Consider the following 19,695-nt stretch of genomic DNA (forward strand, 5'->3'; position numbering starts at 1 on the left):
ATACTATGACTTTTTTTTTTAAGACTTTTTTTTTTTTCCTACATACTATACCATGACTTTTTTTTATGTTTTTCGACATGCTATACTATGACTTTTTTAAAAAAAATTCGACATACTATACCTTGATTTTTTTTTTTTTTGGACATATGACTTTTTTTTTTTTCAACATACTATGCTATGGCTTTTTAAAAAAAAATTCGTCATACCAGACTATGACTTCTTTTATTTTTTTTACTTAATATATTATGGCTTTTTTTCAACATTTTATAACTTTTTTATTTTTCGACATACTATACTATAATTTTTTTCTACATAATATGCTATGACTTTCTTTTTTTTTTTACATGTCAAAAAAAATGTCATAGTAGCATGTCGAAAAAAAGTACAGTATGTATTAAAAACTTAAATCAGATGAAATTGTTGGATTGACTTTGTCATTGTACAAAGCACAGGTACTGAGACAAAGAAATGCACTATGTACAGAGTATATACAGAATTAAAAATTTTATGTGAAATAAACAGTAAGGGTTATGAATACAATAGATATGTACAATATGAGCAGTATTAACACTGTGTGTATGATTGCTGTTGCCAGGGTGCAGAGTTCAGCACGGTGTCAGCTGAGGGGAGAAAGCTGTTCTTGAATCTGCTGGTCCTGGAACGGAGAGTCCTGTATCATCTTCAAGAGAGCAGGAGAGCAAACCATCTGTGGCCGGGGTGAGTTGTTTTATTAATGTCACAGTATAGTTTGTCATAAAAAAAATTTAAAATATGGCATGCTTTATGAAGTTTATAAAAATGCATAGTGTAGTATGCCATGAAAGTATAGTATATTATGTCGAACCAAAAACAATAAAAAGGTCATAGTATACAATGTCTAAACATTTTTTAGAAAGTCAATGTATACTATGTTGAAAAAAATAAAATGTTGAAATTTTTTTTTTAAATGCCCATAGTAAAGTATGTCAAAAAAAAAGTCGTGGTACAGTATATCGAAAACAAATTTAAAAAGTCATAGTCTAGTATGTTAAAAAAAAAAAAAAAAAAAAAGTATAGTATGTCCTTAAAAAATAAAGTCATAGTATAGTATGCCAAAAAATCATTTTAAGTCATAGTACAGTATGTTGAAAAAAATCATATTATAGTAGGTTGAAAAAAAAAAAATAATAAATAGTATGTCGAAAAAATTTAAAAATAGTATAGTATGTCGAAATAAAAAAAATGTCATAGTTCAATATGGCAGAAAAAAAGTCTGTATATGTCGAAAAAATTAAAGTCATAATATATTATGTCGAGAAAATAAAAGTTGTAGTATAGTATGTCGATAAAGTCAATGGATAGTATATCTAATAAAAAGTCATAGTGTAGTATGTTGAAAAAATAAAAAAGTAATTTTATAGTATGTCGAAAAAAAAGTCATAATATAGTATAAAATATAGTAAAAAGTGATAGTATAGAATATTTTATTTTTTTGGACGTACTATGCTATCACTTTTTTTTTTTCAACATACTATACTATAACTTATTTAAAAAAAAAAAGTCTCATACTATACTATGACTTCTTTTATTCTTTTGACTTAATATATTATGGCTTTTCTTCAACATACTATACTATGGCTTTTTTTCGACATACTATACCGTGACTTTTTTTTTTTTTTTTTTGACATACTATACTATGACTTTTTTTTCTTTCAACATACTATGCTATGGCTTTTTTTCGACATACTATACTATGACTTTTTTAAATTTTTTCGACACACTATACTATGGCTGTTTTTTTGACATAATATACTATGACTTTTTTTTTTTTTTTTTCCGACATACTATACTCTGACTTTTTTGTTTTCGATATACTATACTATACTATGACTTTTTTTTTTTTTGGACATACTATATTACTTTTTTTTTTTTTCAACATACTATGCTATGGCTTTTTTTTTATTTTTTCGACATACTATACTATGACTTTTTTTAATTTTTTCAACATACTATGACTTTTTTGTTTTTTGGACATACTATATGACTTTTTTTTTTTTTGGACATATTACTTTTTTTTTTTTCAACATACTATGCTATGGCTTTTTTTTTAATTTTTTCGAAATACTATACTATGACTTCTTTTTTTAAGACTTTTTTTTTTTTCCTACATACTATACCATGACTTTTTTTTATGTTTTTCGACATGCTATACTATGACTTTTTTAAAAAAAATTCAACATACTATACCTTGATTTTTTTTTTTTTTTGGACATATGACTTTTTTTTTTTTCAACATACTATGCTATGGCTTTTTAAAAAGAAATTCGTCATACCAGACTATGACTTCTTTTATTTTTTTTACTTAATATATTATGGCTTTTTTTCAACATTTTATAACTTTTTTATTTTTCGACATACTATACTATAATTTTTTTCTACATAATATGCTATGACTTTCTTTTTTTTTACATGTCAAAAAAAATGTCATAGTAGCATGTCGAAAAAAAGTACAGTATGTATTAAAAACTTAAATCAGATGAAATTGTTGGATTGACTTTGTCATTGTACAAAGCACAGGTACTGAGACAAAGAAATGCACTATGTACAGTGTATATACAGAATCAAATTTTATGTGAAATAAACAGTAAGGGTTATGAATACAATAGATATGTACAATATGAGCAGTATTAACAGTGTGTGTATGATTGCTGTTGCCAGGGTGCAGAGTTCAGCAAGGTGTCAGCTGAGGGGAGAAAGCTGTTCTTGAATCTGCTGGTCCTGGAACGGAGAGTCCTGTATCATCTTCGAGAGCAGGAGAGCAAACCATCTGTGGCCGGGGTGAGTTGTTTTATTAATGTCACAGTATAGTTTGTCATAAAAAAAAATTAAAAATATGGCATGCTTTATGAAGTTTATAAAAATGCATAGTGTAGTATGCCATGAAAGTATAGTATATTATGTCGAACCAAAAACAATAAAAAGGTCATAGTATACAATGTCTAAAAAATGTTTAGAAAGTCAATGTATACTATGTCGAAAACATAAAAAGTCATAGTATACTGTGTTGAAGAAAATTAAAAGTATGTTTAATTTTTTTTTTTTTAAATGCCCATAGTTTAGTATGTCAAAAAAAAAATTCATGGTACAGTATATCAAAAACAAATTTAAAAAGTCATAGTCTAGTATGTCCTTAAAAAATAAAGTCATAGTATAGTATGCCAAAAAATCATTTTAAGTCATAGTACAGTATGTTGCAAAAAGTCATATTATAGTAGGTTGAAAAAATAAAAAATAAATAGTATGTCAAAATAAAAAAATGTCATAGTTCAATATGGCAGAAAAAAAGTCTGTATATGTCGAAAAAATAAAAGTCATAATATATTATGTCGAGAAAATAAAAGTTGTAGTATAGTATGTCGATAAAGTCAATGGATAGTATATCTAATAAAAAGTCATAGTGTAGTATGTTGAAAAAATAAAATCATAGCATAAAATGTCGAAAAAAAACTAAAAGAAGTCAGTATATTATGTCGAGAAAAGAAAATGTCAGAAAATAATTTCTAAGTACAGTATGTTGAAAAAAGTATATTATGTCGAGAAAATAAAAAAAATCACAGTATAGTAAGCCAAAAATTAAAGTCATATGTTGAAAAAACACCAAAAAAAAGTCATAGTATAGTATGTCGTAAAAAATGTCGAAAAAAGCCATAAAATATAAATTAAAAACATAGTGTCAAAAAAAGTCAACTATTACTACTAGTTGATTTGATAGTTACCAAATGTTTGTTCCATGCGCTCCAGTTCTCGTCTCCTCCAGGCCCTTCAAGTCTCTTAGTTCATTCAGCAGGCTGGACAGAAAACAGACATTTACACCAATATTTACAAAACATATTAAGTCCATCAGTTTACATGTAAGATAGATCAAAACCTTGTACAACACATTACACATCAGGGCTCAACAATTAGGTTTACTTGTTTGCCCGGGGCAAGTAAAATGCCATGTCAGGTTTTTAAATCTCAGGCAACTGGTGGTTAAATGTCTGTTTACCTTTTTGTCATTCATAAGGTAAACAGACAATCATGTTCAATAATGAACTAATTTAATATTCTCACCATCCATCCAGGGCGAGGAGTCACTTGGTAGCAGTAGTAAGACATTCCTCTTAGCTCTCTAACCTCATGCACCCCAACATCTGCTGCCATCACCCCCGGCTGCTGTGCCCCAGTCTCCAGCCACACCAGTCTGGCATCAGGGTCTTCATCGGAGAACTGGAGCAGAGATCCTGAGCTCCTCAACACCTTCAAACACTGCTTCAGCAACAGACCGGCCTTCCCTTTCCCTTCCTTAGACCTCAACAAGGCGTCTGTGGTGCCCTTATCAACTATAAGGTCCACACTGCTACAACCATAGTGCTTGTGAAGCTGTGTGCAGTCCAGCTCTACGAACTCAAGCTGAGAAGAAAGATTGTGAGGTTGAATGGCTTTGGCTTGGACTTGTTCCTGCATTAGTCGCACAGCTATGGGGGAAATGTCTGCACAAGTGACCTGGACCGGGAGAGGAGAGTGTCTGTAAATACAGGGCCCTAGGGCAGAAGTGCCACAGCCCATATCCAGGACTCGGAGCAGAGCATCAGGGTGGGGCTTGGTCTGCAAGAGGGGCATAATGAAGTCCCGGACAGCATCGAAGCCAAAGAACCACTCAAAGTTTTTGAAGGTGGTTGTCCTGCTGCTGCTCTCAGTGTAGAAGCGGTCCCAGGTTGCTTTCTTGTCCATGTTTTCAATCAGTTCAGCTAGGAAGAAACACAGATGGCATTATATCACAAGAGTTAGTTAGTGAACATTAGCAGTAAAACACAGACCCAACTAACCTTAGTGCCTGCATGTTTCTGTCCTATATATATATATATATATATATATATATATATATATATTCAGGGACTTTATGCCAAACTTAATCTGCCAATTTAATGTGTCCTTGGTTTTCTTAGGTCCTTAGAAGCCACTAAACTCTGCATGAAGAAAATCTACCAAGCTACTAAAACTTTAAATGTGATTTCAAGTCTGTCAAATGATTCACATTGCTCATGAAAATAAATAAAAGCAGCATACACTCAGTTGCCAGTTTATCAGGTAAACACCTCATCAATCACAGCAATTAATCTCATTTTAGATATATTCATTTAGTCCCATATTCATGTAGCTCTATGTACATAACCTCTCTGTGCAGTGATATAAATAGATCTAAATATAACTACACCAATAATAATCTTTTATACAATATTTCATCAGTATGCAACTTATACTTAACTCTTATTCAAGTCTATCCTTTGCACCTTAACTACAATCTGTATATATGTATATTGCCTATGTACATACAACACATATATCCTCATTTGTATATGTTGTCTTAATCAGCACTTAATTAGTTTAAACTCTGGTTAGATGCAAAACTGCATTTAGTTGTACTTGTACTATGTGCAATCACAATAAAGCTGAATCTAATCTAAACAAAGAAAAAAATTAAGATAAGATAAGATTAGTCCCACAGTGGGGAAATTTGCAGTGTACAGCAGCAAAGGGGATTGTGCAAAAACACAAGATGCATCAGCTAACACAGAAACAAAAAAAGATCTAAACAAAGTGTAACAAAGTATAAAAATAGGTGCAGTATATACAGTATTGACAATAAAACAGACTATTAACAAAACAAAATTGCACAAGTGGAAAATGATTTTGCACAGTGAGAATGAATGAATTAATAAAATTCCACCTGAAAATATCAGGTTATTGTCAGTTGTTGGTGTGTAAGTGTAAAGAGATAAAATTACTGCATTCTCATAACAGTTATGCAATAAAATCCTACCTTTATGAAGATTAATAATGTTCAGTTTGTTGTTTAAACTGTTTTAGAGGTGTGTTGATGTATCCAGGCTGTGTTGCATTAGCTTCAGCTGGGTGTCACATAAGTGTGACGTCATTGCACAACTTTGATGCTAACTCAGCTAACTATCCAAATTAAAGCTCTTGAATGAATTTATAGCCTAACTTATCAGTGTTAAAACAACAATACACAAACCTGCACACGATTGCAACTCACTTTAAGTGACATGAGCACTTCCTAAAATCAATTAAACTAACGTTAGTCACACATAACCTTATAGCTAACACATGCTAACTAGCTGACATGTGTTACCTAGGTTACTGCTGCAACACCGATACAGAAACAGTCACTACAGCTATCTAAAGTTAGATAATACAGTTTGAACTTACTTGTAAGAGAGGAGTGATTCCGTACAACACAAGCTGCAGCTATTCTCCTGCCTGACATTGTCAGTGACTTTATAAACGGAGACATTGTCCTTCAGGTTGTCTTCACTCTTGTCCAACTGAAGAGGTCTCACTCTGCTCATATTTCTTGGTACCAGAAACAGAGAGCCGAAGCCACGCCCCTTCCGGTGGACCCGATTGGACCAGTGATGGGAATTCCGGCTCTTTTTAGTGATCCAGATCATTTGGCTCAGCTCACCAAGAAGAGTCGGCTCTTTCGGCTCCCAAACGGCTCTTCGTTTTACCACTTCTGCCTTTTATAATTCAGACAAATTTAGCGCTGTTTTCTAGTGATGGGGAGCTGAAGCTTCATGAAGCATTGAAGTTTTCCAACAAATTGGTTCAGAAAAGGGTTCATGTGCACGAAACCACCTCAAAGAGTGTAAAACAGGCAGATATGATCTTAACCATGTGATCTGTGATATACTGTATTTTGTAAAGGCTGTTGGGAATGACTATAAACAATGAAAAAAAATAATACCATGTAATCCATTTATATCTATATAATATGTCTATTTTTAATAAGTATATTATGAGTATATAACATACATGTATAATAAACTGTAATTATTTTGAGGAATGCATCTTATGTGTGTAAACCAACAATTTTCCACATTTCTCAAAAAAAGTAAGTGATTAATTGATAATCTAAGTAATCATTTGTTTTAGTCCTAAATTCAACCTGACTACTTAGAAAAAAAAAAAAAAACACAAGAAATAAGATGTAAATCCCTTTAATAAAACTCAATGAAACGCAGTGTAACAAAGGAAAAGAATCCAACATAAAGCAAGTAGATAACATTTACAACCACAAAAGAAAAAAAAAACCTGTACAACTCTAAATGCCTGGAGTCACTTCTATTTTTCCAAAGATTTTTTTAATTAACCATTTTGTGATGACTGAGGATAAACTCGGGGAGTTTGGGGCGAGAAGGGTAAGGGAGGCATGTAATGTGATTTTATCTTTTATTTTTATTTTTTTTCAAATACATGAGTGTAATCTCATACACAGATGTATGCTTCATCAACGTGGCTGCTGAAGTTATTTTTTTTTTTTTAACCCACTGCTGTATCGTACAGCAGGAGGAGAATGAGGTGTGCTGCGGCCAGGAGTGTTATTTGTACAAGATGTCGTAATGGCCAGGTCTATAGAGGAGGAAGATGCGTGGGTCGCCGCCTTCAGGGAAGACGTGGTGATTGACAGTTCCTCCCTCTCCTCTATCCATGTACTCCACCAGGATGGATACGTTCAAGGCCTGGGCTAAGGCGATGATGTGAATGTGGTCACTTTCTTTAGACATGGGCTCGACCTCCTTGAAAAAGAAAAAGGAAAAAGAAAAAGAACATTAAATGTGAGGTTTTTTTTCACAGAACTTAAATGGTTAGATATTGAACATTGTGATTTTTTTCATTCTCATTCAACCAAGGATGGCTGACTGTACTCTTTTTAACCCTTTGAGACCCACAATAGACCAGTTTTTGCCTTTTTTAGGAGGGTACAGGGGGTGTTTAGGGGGAGATAGCAAGGTCAACGGTAGATGTCACATAGAAGTGGTGTACATCATCTGAAAGCTGGGAACCTGAAGATTAATTTGAGATGCAGCTCGGCACTGTTGTTCTAGTCATAAATCAGGAATAAACATGAATTAATTAACTAATTAAAATAAATTGTGAAAGTGTATAAGCGCTTAGAACATTTTGATTGAAGTACATGATGGCTATTCCCATGCTCACTTATGTCTCATAAGTTGTTGCAGCAATTTTGGGAGTTTATACAATGTTTTTTACAGATTTGGTGCTAAATTTAACCATTTTTTACCACTTGAGAATTGATAAAAAATGATCAATAATCCTTTCAAAATACCACATTAATACACCAAGATCTTGAGGAAACCCATAGAAAAAGCCATGCTGGGATTTGGTATCAAAAACTTTTGATATTTTGAGATTTCTGCAAGAATTGCTTTTTTCGACGATTGGGTGGCGAGCACTTTTGTTCTGGAAACTGCTCAGAAACCCAATTATTGTCAATCTAGCTAGGAAAGCCATCCATCCTCTGAATGCTCTAGGTTTTTAGTTTGTGCCTGTAAAGTTTCATGAGGCTGTGATTATCCTAGAGGTCACCACAGGTCATTTTATACAGGGAGGTCGAATTATAAATAATGGTCTCACTATATGAAATGGCCCCTATGGGGACTAACATCATCACACATGAATACAATTCGACTCATTGGATCCACAAGAGTCTCAGCTTTACAGTGAGACCCAATTTATGTTATTCCAAGACTGTTTAGGGACCCCAGTATGCAGAAATATTCAAACATCATTTTTAGAATAGGCGAAGATAACCCATTTATTCTGCATTCAAAAAACTGCATAGTTTCTTCCAGAAATTGCATGTGATTATCATAAAGTGGGCATGTCTGTAAAGGGGAGACTCGTGGGAACTAAGATTAAAATATCAAAAGCGTTAGAAATGTGCTGCGTAACAACGGTCCGCTACCAGTGAGGCAGGTCAAACTCCTTAAAATGGCGACTGAGGGTTGAGCCTAAAGAACCCATTTTCATTTACATATCTTGAGGTCAGAGGTCAAGCAACCCCTGTGAAAATGGCCATGCGAGTTTTTCCTCGCCAAAATTTAGCAAAACTTTGGAGCGTTACTGAGCCCCCTTCCTAAAACTGAACCTGCTACAGCCTCTGAAAGACAGTAAAGTCGGTCAGGGGGTTAAGCAACAAATGAGACCCAGATTTGCTTCTCAGGAACTAGAAGTTAATCTTAAATTCATCAAAATGAAAATGTTAAAACCCCACCTGCTGACAGAACTCCTTGACAGAGCGTCCTCCCTCTATGAAGTGCTGAAAGAAGCCATACTCTCGCTGCAGGTAGCCCGAGGTGAGCAGCCGCAGGTACACAACCACATAGTCCGACACGTTCTGGTCGTTGAAGGAGTTCAGCAGCTCCTGCAGGCTCGGCTGCTTCTCGCAAAGTTCAATCAGGTCCATGAACTTGAAGGAAAGACATTATTTACATCACTTAGACTGATATGTATGTGTCCAGCTTGCCAAATTACTGTCTAACTGGCCAAATCTAGTGCGTCTGTAAGCTCCAGCGGACCAAATACATCTCGTACTTTGGCAGATTACCATTCAAGCTGGCAGGGCAATGAACAGTTAACAGCATCACACACTTAATCCAACAGGATACAATTGATATACTGTGTATGCTCTGCAAGACTCACTTACATTTGTTATTTGCGATAAGAAAAAGCCATCAATGAAGTCATTTTTGAAAGCTACATTGCTACTGAATGCTGCTGTTCACTTCAATAAACACCTCACACTATTTGCTACTTCAGTATACAAGAAAAACATCTGCATTTAGGTTTGTCAGTTAGCAATAAACAATTAATGTATTTTTTTCTCGTACAAGAAACTCACAGTATTGTGAAAGTCTTCAATGGTAAACTCAGTGAAGCCCTCGTTAACCAGGTCATGTTTACTTTTAGTTGCAACTGCTTTGAACCTGAAGAGACAAAAAACATGTATTCAATAATCATGTGAATATTAAGAACACTATAGTGTTTGTTAGATTTTAAGTATAACGGAAAACGAGACAAACTGAACTGAGAAAGAGCACTGTGCACACATTTTATTTTACCACAATAGAACAGCTAAATGTTAGATGACTGCATTCATAATTGTCTATAATTATTATAATTGTATATAATTGTTATAATAGCAAGGTAGTGTTTCTACACCTGACAGATTTGTATAAAGCTATAAAAAATAAATATATCAAATTGGTGCAGACATGAGAAGACAAAACTGTGCCAAAACAGACTTTAATCGTCCAAGACGGCAAAAGTGTGAACTTGAGTCTAGAGACCGACAGCTACTACAGCACAAACGGTAACCACTGCGACACTCACTTCTGAAGTTCTTTGCTGTCATCTAGCAGCGACTCGAGATGTGCGAAGCCAAAGGCTCTGTAGAAACAGTTCCCATCTGGCCGCGTCTTACGAATGTACGAGTATTTTTTGTGTAGGTCCTGCAAGAAAACAAGAAAGGAATGATATAAAATCAAAAGTGACGTACAGTTTTGTTTCGTGGCTCTGGATAAAATGACACCCTGAACTGTGGAGGAAATGCCCCCTGATGTGGGTGCAGTAACCTAAGAGCAGGTGCTGTGGTTTGACCGACCTTGATCTTGAGCTGATAAACTGTGTCATCCTCAGCGTACTCCCTCTGCAGCACCGCCAGCTCCTGTCTGTCCGACACTAAAGGGTTACTGTTGGCTATCTAGACACCAACAAAAACAAAATAATTAATGCATGCACTGTAAGCAACTCAACTCATTAACCAGCTGTGGGCTAGTGCTTGTATTCTGAACAAAGGTTGCAATACAGACAAAAAAATAAATATACATACATATTTACATATACATATTTTTTTGGGCTGGTGAGTGAAGCAAATCTAGCAGCCTCTTGCATATTTTACCAGCATTTGGCTGGTGGTTGGTGCCAATTTAAAACCATATTTATATGTCATAGCTGTGCAGTTTCATAGTTATCTTAACAGTCAAGGTCAATGTTACTGATTACTGGGAACATTCAAAAGGCTGTACTCAAAATTCTCAAACATTCAGCAGGTCTGGTTCATGAAAAAACATCAATTGTTAATTGAATAAAGACAAATCATTGTGGTATCTTCTACAGTGTTGACAGCTGCATATGAAGGGTTCACATAAGCTGAGTTTTGTGGATGTTTAACTAAGAAAAACTAAGAAATGACTGGAATCTGGAAACTTTTTGATCCTATTCCTCAATTAAAAAGAAGGGATTTCTCACCTCCTGCTGAATTCTGTCCTGCTGAGCAATTATGGCCTCGTCATATGCGAGGCAGTTCACTCCTGTAAGAGAAAATTAGGCATCAGGGTAAAAGACTTCAAAAAGAGATCAATAGGCCACCATGATGGCAGAAATTGTATTTGGCAATTAAACATCTGCATCAGATTAGGGCCAATGTTTATGAAGCATATCAGGATGGAAAATTGGTCAGGTTCAAATTTGAGTGGAAGATTAATTATACGTACATCACGTAGAACAGCGTCAGTAAAGAAAAAGGTAACGCCTGCACACTACTCCGTGCCACAATATCTTCATTTACTACATAGCAGGATCGAAACATAGTCCATAAAAATATTGTGGCATGGAGTAGTGTGCAGGCGTTTCCTTTTTCTTTACCTTCTAAAATTTGAGTGGAGACATTGCTATAGTGTTGTAGTGTAAGATCAGTGCTACAGATTTACAGTGCAGCAAATGCAATAGCAAGCACCAGAAAAGTACACTATTAAATAAGGATACCATCGTTAAAGCTAAATAATCTTAGGACGTGTGCACAAAAATAAACCTGCTTGTCTAACAATTGTTGCAGGCGCTACCTGCATACACACTTTAAAGCCTGTGTATACAGGTGTTATATGCACCCATGCAAACTAAACAATACAGCTGGATTACACTACCCATGCACCTGCAACACGTGTTGCAATGGCAATTTCCATCAAAAACAAGCCACAATTTATCACAGATTGGAAATAACTTGATTTGTGTGTTTGATCATGCATTTTACACTTTATGAAATTATTCAGGGTCATTTGTTAGCGAAAGAAAAACACCAAAAAGCTGTTGTAAGTTTACCTTGCATGCACAAATAACTCAGTATGGAAACAAACCAGGTGGCCGAGCAACATGTATGCTGCAGAAATGGTGCAGCTCACACAGAAATTGCTTCCCCAGGGGGCTTTCAGTGACACTTTATTCAAATAATCCTGTTTTTGTTTATCTATTTGTCTATTATTGTCTTTAAAAAAGAGACAGATGAGTTGCGGTGGTTGCTGAAAACAACATTGCACTAAATAAAAAACAATCAGATGAATACATATATAAAAAATGCAATATAATGAAGACAGCTACGTGTTCTCTTACTGTTTTCCATCATATACCGTGTAAAATCCTGTTTTTGTTTATCTATTTGTCTATTATTGTCTTTAAAAAGAGACAGATGAGTTATGGTGGTTGCTGAAAAACAACATTGCACTAATAAAAAATGAATCAGATGGATACGTATATAAAAAATGCAATATAATGAAGACAGTTGCATGTTCTCTTACTGTTTTGCATCATATACCACAACCACAGACGCATTCAGCTACAGTCAGCAGTTAAACATGAAAACAACTTATTCAGTGTCACCTGTTAGCGAAAGAAAAACCCCAAAAGCTGTTGTAAGTGAACCTTGCATGCACAAATAACTCAGTATAGAAATAAACTATGTGGCCGAGCAACCTGTAGGCTACAGAAATGGTGCAGCTCACACATAAATTGCTTCCCCGGGGGGCTTTCAGTGACATTTTATTAAAATAATTGTGTTTCTGTTCATCTATTTGTCTATTATTGTCTTTAAAAAGAAATAGATGAGTTGTTGTGGTTGCTGAAAACAACATTGCACTAAATAAAAAAACAATCAGATGGATACGTATAAAAAAATGTAATATAATAGTTTATACGATTTCTTTCACAGATTTGGTGCTAAATTTAAAAACAATTTACCACTTGAGAATTGCATTTTACACTCTTTTTACACGAAACAATACAGCTGGATTACACTATCCATGCACCTGCAACACATGTTGCAATGGCATTTCCATCAAAAACAAGCCACAATTTAACACAGATTGGAAATAACTTGATTAGTGTTTTTGATCATGCAATTTACACTCTCTGAAATTATTCACTTGTTAGCGAAAGAAAAACCCCAAAAGCTGTTGTAAGTATAACTTGCATGCACAAATAACTCAGTATACAAATAAACCATGTGGCTGAGCAACCTGTAGGCTACAGAAAAGGTGCAGAAATTGCTTCCCCGGGGGGCTTTCAGTGACACTTTATTAAAATAATCGTGTTTTTGTTTATCTATTTGTCTATTATTGTCTTTAAAAAGAGACAGATGAGTTGTTGTGGTTGCTTAAAACAACATTGCACTCACTTAAATAAAAAATCAGATGGATACGTATAAAAAATTTTAATATAATAATAGTTTATACGATTTCTTTCACAGATTTGATTTTTTACCACTTGAGATTTCTGCTAAAATAATCCTGTAAAATCCTTGTTTTTGTTTATTTATTTGTCTATTATTGTCATTAAAAGAGAGACAGATGAGTTGTTGTGGTTGCTGAAAACAACATTGCACTCACGTAAATAAAAAAATGTAATATAATGAAGACAATAATAAAGCATTCACGAAAAAAACAATCAGATGGATTACACTATCCAACACGTGTTGCAATGGCAATTTCCATCTAAAACAAGCCACAATTTAACACAGATTGGAAATAACTTGAATCGTGTGTTTTTGATCATGCATTTTACATTCTCTGAAATTGTTCTGTGTCACTTGTAAGTGAAAGAAAAACCCCAAAAGCTGTTGTAAGTGTACCTTGCATGCACAAATAACTCAGTATACAAACAAACCATGTGGCTGAGCAACCTGTAGGCTACAGAAAATGGTGCAGAAATTGCTTCCCCTGGGGGCTTTCAGTGACACCTTATTAAAATAATCCTGTTTTTGTTTATCTATTTGTCTATTATTGTCTTTAAAAAAGAGACAAATGAGTTGTTGTGGTTGCTTAAAACAACATTGTACTCACCTAAATAAAAAATCAGATGGATACGTGTATAAAAAAATGTAATATAATAATAGTTTATACGAGTTCTTTCACAGATTAGATTTTTTACCACTTGAGAATTGATAAAAAAATGATCAATAATACTTTCAAAATACCACATTAAGACACCAAGACCTTGAGGAACACCACAGAAAAAGCCATGCTGTGATTTGGTATCAAAAACGTTTGACATTTCTGCAAGAATAATTGTGTAAAATCCTGTTTTTGTTTATTTATTTGTGTATTATTGTCTTTAAAAAAGAGACAAATGAGTTGTTGTGGTTGCTGAAAACAACATTGCACTGACTTAAATAAAAAAAACAGATGGATACGTACAAAAAAAATGTAATATAATAATAGTTTATACGGGTTCTTTCACAAATTAGATTTTTTACCACTTGAGAATTGATAAAAAATGATCAATAATCCTTTCAAAATACCACATTAAGACACCAATACCTTGATGAACACCACAGAAAAAGCCATGCTGTGATTTGGTATCAAAAACGTTTGACATTTCTGCAAGAATAATTGTGTAAAATCCTGTTTTTGTTTATTTATTTGTCTATTATTGTCATTAAAAAAGACAGATGAGTTGTTGTGGTTGCTGAAAACAACATTGCAGACACTAAAATAAAAAAATCAAATATAATATAGTAATATAATAATAGTTTATATGCTTTTTCTTTCACAGATTTGATTTTTTACCACCAGAATTGATAAAAAATGATCAATAATCCTTTCAAAATACCACATTAAGACACCAAGACCTTGAGGAACACCACAGAAAAAGCCATGCTGTGATTTGGTATCAAAAACATTTCAGATTTTGAGATTTCTGCAAGAATAATCCTGTAAAATCCTGTTTTTGTTTATTTATTTGTCTATTATTGTCTTTAAAAAGAGACATAAGAGTTGTTGTGGTTGCTGAAAACAACATTGCACTCACGTAAATAACAAAATGTAACATAATAAAGACAATAACAAAGCTTTTGCAAAGACAGCTGCATGTTCTCTTGCTGTTTTCCATCATATAACCACAACCACATTCAGCCAGTCAGCAGTTAACATGAAAACAACTTAATCCACAACATCAGCTCGCGTCAGTCAGCACGACTTGGCAGCTAGCTCGAGCTACTGAGCGAAAACAAAACACAATCTAGTCACGACGAATCTGCTCGTTTAGCTACAACAAAGAGAATATCCTGTGTTTAATATGAAGCACATACTCTCAGTGTTAACTCGAGTTAAACCCTGTGGGACTGTCACTACGTGCTGCCATGTCAATAACTAAACGAGCGTTTTCTCTTTGTGTAGCAGAGGAAGCTAACGGTGGCTAACGTTAGCCACTGGCCTCGCTGTTTGTGTGAAACAGCTCTATATCGGAGAGGTCAGCGGCTGAAACGCGGAGCGGACACTCGCACGGATGTGAGGCTTCAGTCGAGAAGAGAAAACCCCGCGTTGCTCGTTGTATACTTCGTGTTGTGACTGTTTCTCTCACCCTCACCCTCTCCCTGTGATGATTCCTGCTGCTCCTCCGCCATCTTAGCTAGCTGTGAGATCTGTTTCCGCCTTCTGCATGACCTCATTCATGACGCACTTCCGGTAGGGTCTTGTTGTTGTTTATCTTAGTGTTGGTTGGTTAGTGAGTCAGTCCATTCATTAATTAGCTAGTCAATTAATTAGTTAGTTAGTTAGTTAGTCCATTCATTAATTAGCTAGTCAATTAATTAATTAGTTAGTTAGTTAGTCCATTCATTAATTAGCCAGTCAATTAATTAATTAGTTAGTTAGTTAGTCCATTCATTAATTAGCTAGTCAATTAATTAATTAGTTAGTTAGTTAGTCCATTCATTAATTAGCCAGTCAATTAATTAATTAGTTAGTTAGTTAGTCCATTCATTAATTAGCCAGTCAATTAATTAATTAGTTAGTTAGTTAGTCCATTCATTAATTAGCCAGTCAATTAATTAATTAGTTAGTTAGTTAGTCCATTCATTAATTAGCCAGTCAATTAATTAATTAGTTAGTTAGTTAGTCCATTCATTAATTAGCCAGTCAATTAATTAATTAGTTAGTTAGTTAGTTAGTCAGTCGATTCATTAATTAACTAGTCAATTAATTAGTTAGTTAGTTAGTTAGTCCATTCATTAATTAGCTAGTCAATTAATTAATTAGTTAGTTAGTTAGTTAGTCAGTCCATTCATTAATTAGCTAGTCAATTAATTAATTAGTTAGTTAGTTAGTCGATTCATTAATTAACTAGTCAATTAATTAGTTAGTTAGTTAGTTAGTCCATTCATTAATTAGCTAGTCAATTAATTAGTTAGTTAGTTAGTTAGTTAGTCGATTCATTTGTTAGTTAGTCAATTAATTAGTTAGTTAGTTAGTTAGTTAATTAATTAATTAATTGATTAGTTAGCTAGTCAATTAATTTGTTAGTTAGTTAGCTAACTAGCTAGTTAGTTAGTTAGTTAATTGATTAATCAATTAGCTAGTTAGTCGATTGATTAATTAATTAAGTAGTCAATTAGTTAGTCAGTCGATTGATTAATTAGCTAGTCAATTAATTAGTTAGTTAGCTAGTTAGTTAGTTAGTTGATTGATTAATCAATTAGCTAGTTAGTCAGTTAGTCGATTGATTAATTAATTAAGTAGTCAATTAGTTAGTTAGTTATTCAGTCGATTGATTAATTAGCGAGTCAATTAATTAGTTAGTTAGTTAGTTAGTTAGTTAGTCGATTGATTAATTAGCTAGTCAATTAATTAGTTAGTTAGTTAGTTAACAGGAGGTCCCTAGACTGAGAGCCAGGGCTGGATTACCAACCACGCAAAGTGGGCAACTGCCACAAGGCCCCAGGCCATTAGCGGCCCTGAAGGCCACACTGTGCATTCACTGTGTGGTAATTGGTTTGTGGTAAATTGATTCATTTGCACATTTGGTTGTGGTGTCCTCTGCATTATTAACAATTATTTTAAGGTTTCGTTGAATACTCGATTCTGATTGGTCAATCGGTCTGTCATTTCTTTATAGCAGACCATTGCTACGTATAACAGACCGTTGCTATGGACGCAGTTCTAATCTCCGACACTTGTGGACCATTTTTGTGTCAAATTATTGATTGCTTAAAGGTCCCATATGGTGCTCATTTTCAGGTTCATACTTGTATTATGTGTTTTTATTAGAACATGTTTACATGTTGTGATGTTAAAAAAAAAAACTTTATTTCCCTCATACTGTCGGCCTGAATATTCCTGTATTTACCCTCTGTCTGAAACGCTCCGTTTTAGTGCATTTCGACGGAATGGCGACGGAATTGCAACAGGATTGCGTTGCTAGGCAACAGCTTGGGTCCATGTGTACTTCCTGTCAGTTGATTACATTCACATCCACTGCAACTAGGAAAATGCGAAAGGCTCTCTTTAGAGCCAGTGTTTGGTTTGTCCGCTCTGAGCTACTGTAGATACATGGCGGACTCTGTGAAGAGGACACAACGATTCTGAGTTGTATACACTAATGAAAACATAGTTATGAATATTATATACCATTTCTGCTAATAGATCCCTCGAAATGCTACACACTGGACCATTGATACCTTTAATTTTTTCAGTTGATGTTAAGCTTACATGGCGCCTATTCTTGAATTAATTCGTACCGCAAACTTACTGACACACTGCACACCAAGCCCAACAGGACACATAGACTATATGCACCTAGGGTAGGAGGAACGGGTGGTTCATAGGATCTACTACTCATTTTGTCCTTAGCACATTAATACGGCTCTTTTTTTTAAATTAACCCCTGCAAAAAGAAATCAGGAATCTCAACAGACAACTCCCCAGCAAACCAGAATAAATATCAGTGTAAATTCCCCATAGTTAGATGACCCAGAAAATAGTTTAGTTTGCATCAAAGTTTTACAAAAAAATCATGCACGTTTATTTCAAACCATCGACACAAGCTGACACCCATACATAGCCCTTAAAATGATTGAAAATCCAGGAAAGTGACCAAAATCACAGTGGAATGCAGTCTTTCATAGCTCTGTAGTTTTTGCAGTAGGCTCATTCGGGTCCCTGCACTTTCCAGCAGTACACAGCAGGGGGCACTGTCCGCAACAAATACAACCTACATTCACACATAATACCATTCATCATCTGCTGCTCCTACCTGTTGGATGTCAGTAAATCATATATAGGCACACTGGCTTTGCCATGAACTATCTCATATTTGTGTTGTGTTTATAGAAGGTAAATCCAAATCTAACAGAACAAAATAATACTTCATATTTGCCAATAAAGCAAAAGTGATATTTTTATATATATATATTTTCCCTTTGGCACATTGTTCCCATATCAGGGCTGTAACAGAACCCAATACTACTATATACAAAATGTATCTCCTATTATCCATCTACAGATAAATAATACATGCTTGGTTTTGACACATTATTAAAGAGGACCTATTATGCGCATTTTCAGGTTCATACTTGTATTTTGGGTTTATACTAGAGCATGTTTACATGCTTTAATGTTGAAAAAAACACTTTATTTTTCTCATATCGGCTGTGCTGAAGCACCTCTTTTCACCCTCTGTCTGAAACGCTCTGTTTGAACTCCTGCCTCGTCTGCTTTGATTGGTCAGCTGGTCCACTCTGTTGTGATTGGTCAACCGGACCTAACTTTTCGGACTCCGCTGCAGCTCCGCTCTAACTAGTTTTGTTTGAGGGTGTGCCAAACTAATCGCTAGGTAAAGTGTGTTACTTGGTGACATCACCACATTAAGGAAGAAGAGGCGGGACTTCAAGCAAAGCGTTTCAGGCAGTTCAGGAGCAGTGTTTCTGTGGGGGAGAGTAACTCCCTTTGGTGTGGACTTTGGGCTTTATAACTTTGCAGACCTTTTACATGCACAAAAGATGATAGAACACATTAAAGGAAAGGGGAAAGTACAAACGTATAATAGGTCCCTTTAAAAACCTGAATCAGTCCATGTCAAATTCTTCTTGGAAAGGCATCATCCTGTCGTTAACTTTGCAGATACAGTAGGCTGTGTCCACATTTGTCGCAGCTTTTTTTTCTCTCTCTAGTGTAAGAGTCCAGACGTATTCACAAAAATAGAAAAGTAGCACACAATCCAGTAGAAAAGAATAAAAAGGTATTTTACAAACACATGTGAACTATATGTAAAAAATAGTGTTTAAACTTCCATCCTTGTAACATGGGAGCAGGAGCGTGTACGAATTATTTATCTGTATGCTAATTTACTGTTTCCTATTTGGATTTAAAAATTTAAAAAATATACATTTTTTGTAAAGAAATCATTTGCACATTTGTACAGATTTACAGATCGCCAAATCACTAGGAAAGATTAGTCGTGTTTTGGCTGTATGAAGTCTTTATCTGATCCAAAATGTCGGAGCGATCAAGTCAAAGACACACGGACAGGAAGACAATATGGAGGTATGCGTGTTGCAGGTGTGGCAAGAGAGGAACAACCCTATGGTTTGGATCGGATCCCAAACCGTGTTGTGTAAGGGAACTTAACACAGGCACAGCTTCTGATGAACTGAGCACCACTCCAGCATGAATCCACCCTCTGTACAGAGGTGTTGCAATCTATGTTCCCTATGTACTAACTTTCCCACAGCCTCTTCTACCACTC

At 34.7% G+C, this 19,695-nt stretch overlaps 2 protein-coding genes across 5 annotated transcripts; both read right to left on the reverse strand.

Annotated features, from left to right (window-relative positions):
- Positions 1-378: 378 nt before the first annotated feature.
- On the reverse strand, positions 379-6,435 carry cskmt (citrate synthase lysine methyltransferase). Of its 3 annotated transcripts, none has more exons than XM_037757704.1 (4): positions 6,250-6,435; positions 4,093-4,769; positions 3,756-3,827; positions 379-706 (listed from the first exon to the last, which is right to left on the reverse strand). In XM_037757704.1, the coding sequence occupies exons 1-3, from the start codon at positions 6,332-6,334 to the stop codon at positions 3,816-3,818; spliced, it is 774 nt and encodes a 257-aa protein (XP_037613632.1). In that variant the 5' UTR covers positions 6,335-6,435; the 3' UTR covers positions 379-706; positions 3,756-3,815. The 3 variants fall into 3 exon arrangements, with proteins under 3 accessions (XP_037613632.1, XP_037613633.1, XP_037613631.1); XM_037757705.1 differs by lacking the exon at positions 379-706 and adding an exon at positions 2,438-2,781; XM_037757703.1 differs by lacking the exon at positions 379-706 and adding an exon at positions 2,438-2,806.
- Positions 6,436-7,024: 589 nt separating this feature from the next.
- otub1b (OTU deubiquitinase, ubiquitin aldehyde binding 1b) lies at positions 7,025-15,642 on the reverse strand. 2 transcript variants are annotated; one of them, XM_037759061.1, is made up of 7 exons: positions 15,535-15,642; positions 11,155-11,216; positions 10,508-10,606; positions 10,237-10,355; positions 9,746-9,830; positions 9,119-9,313; positions 7,025-7,619 (listed from the first exon to the last, which is right to left on the reverse strand). In XM_037759061.1, exons 1-7 carry the CDS (start codon positions 15,620-15,622, stop codon positions 7,422-7,424), a joined length of 846 nt encoding a protein of 281 aa, XP_037614989.1. In that variant the 5' UTR covers positions 15,623-15,642; the 3' UTR covers positions 7,025-7,421. The 2 variants fall into 2 exon arrangements, with proteins under 2 accessions (XP_037614989.1, XP_037614990.1); XM_037759062.1 differs by having other exon boundaries at positions 15,541-15,632.
- Between the last annotated feature and the right edge of the window lie 4,053 nt (positions 15,643-19,695).

This window comes from Sebastes umbrosus, chromosome 22 (assembly GCF_015220745.1).
Source record: "Sebastes umbrosus isolate fSebUmb1 chromosome 22, fSebUmb1.pri, whole genome shotgun sequence".
NCBI classification, from domain to species: domain Eukaryota; kingdom Metazoa; phylum Chordata; class Actinopteri; order Perciformes; family Sebastidae; genus Sebastes; species Sebastes umbrosus.

Bases quoted from the DNA above. Each gene is read 5' to 3' on its own strand.
- cskmt (XM_037757704.1), bottom strand. From the start codon at position 6,334: ATGTCTCCGTTTATAAAGTCACTGACAATGTCAGGCAGGAGAATAGCT. The intron at 4,770-6,249 runs GTAAGTTCAAAC...GTTTCTTCCTAG, and splicing joins GAATCACTCCTCTCTTACAA to CTGAACTGATTGAAAACATG.
- otub1b (XM_037759061.1), bottom strand. From the start codon at position 15,622: ATGAGGTCATGCAGAAGGCGGAAACAGATCTCACAGCTAGCTAAGATG. The intron at 10,607-11,154 runs GTGAGAAATCCC...GTTGGTGTCTAG, and splicing joins AGGACAGAATTCAGCAGGAG to ATAGCCAACAGTAACCCTTT. The intron at 10,356-10,507 runs GTCGGTCAAACC...GTTTTCTTGCAG, and splicing joins TTTATCAGCTCAAGATCAAG to GACCTACACAAAAAATACTC.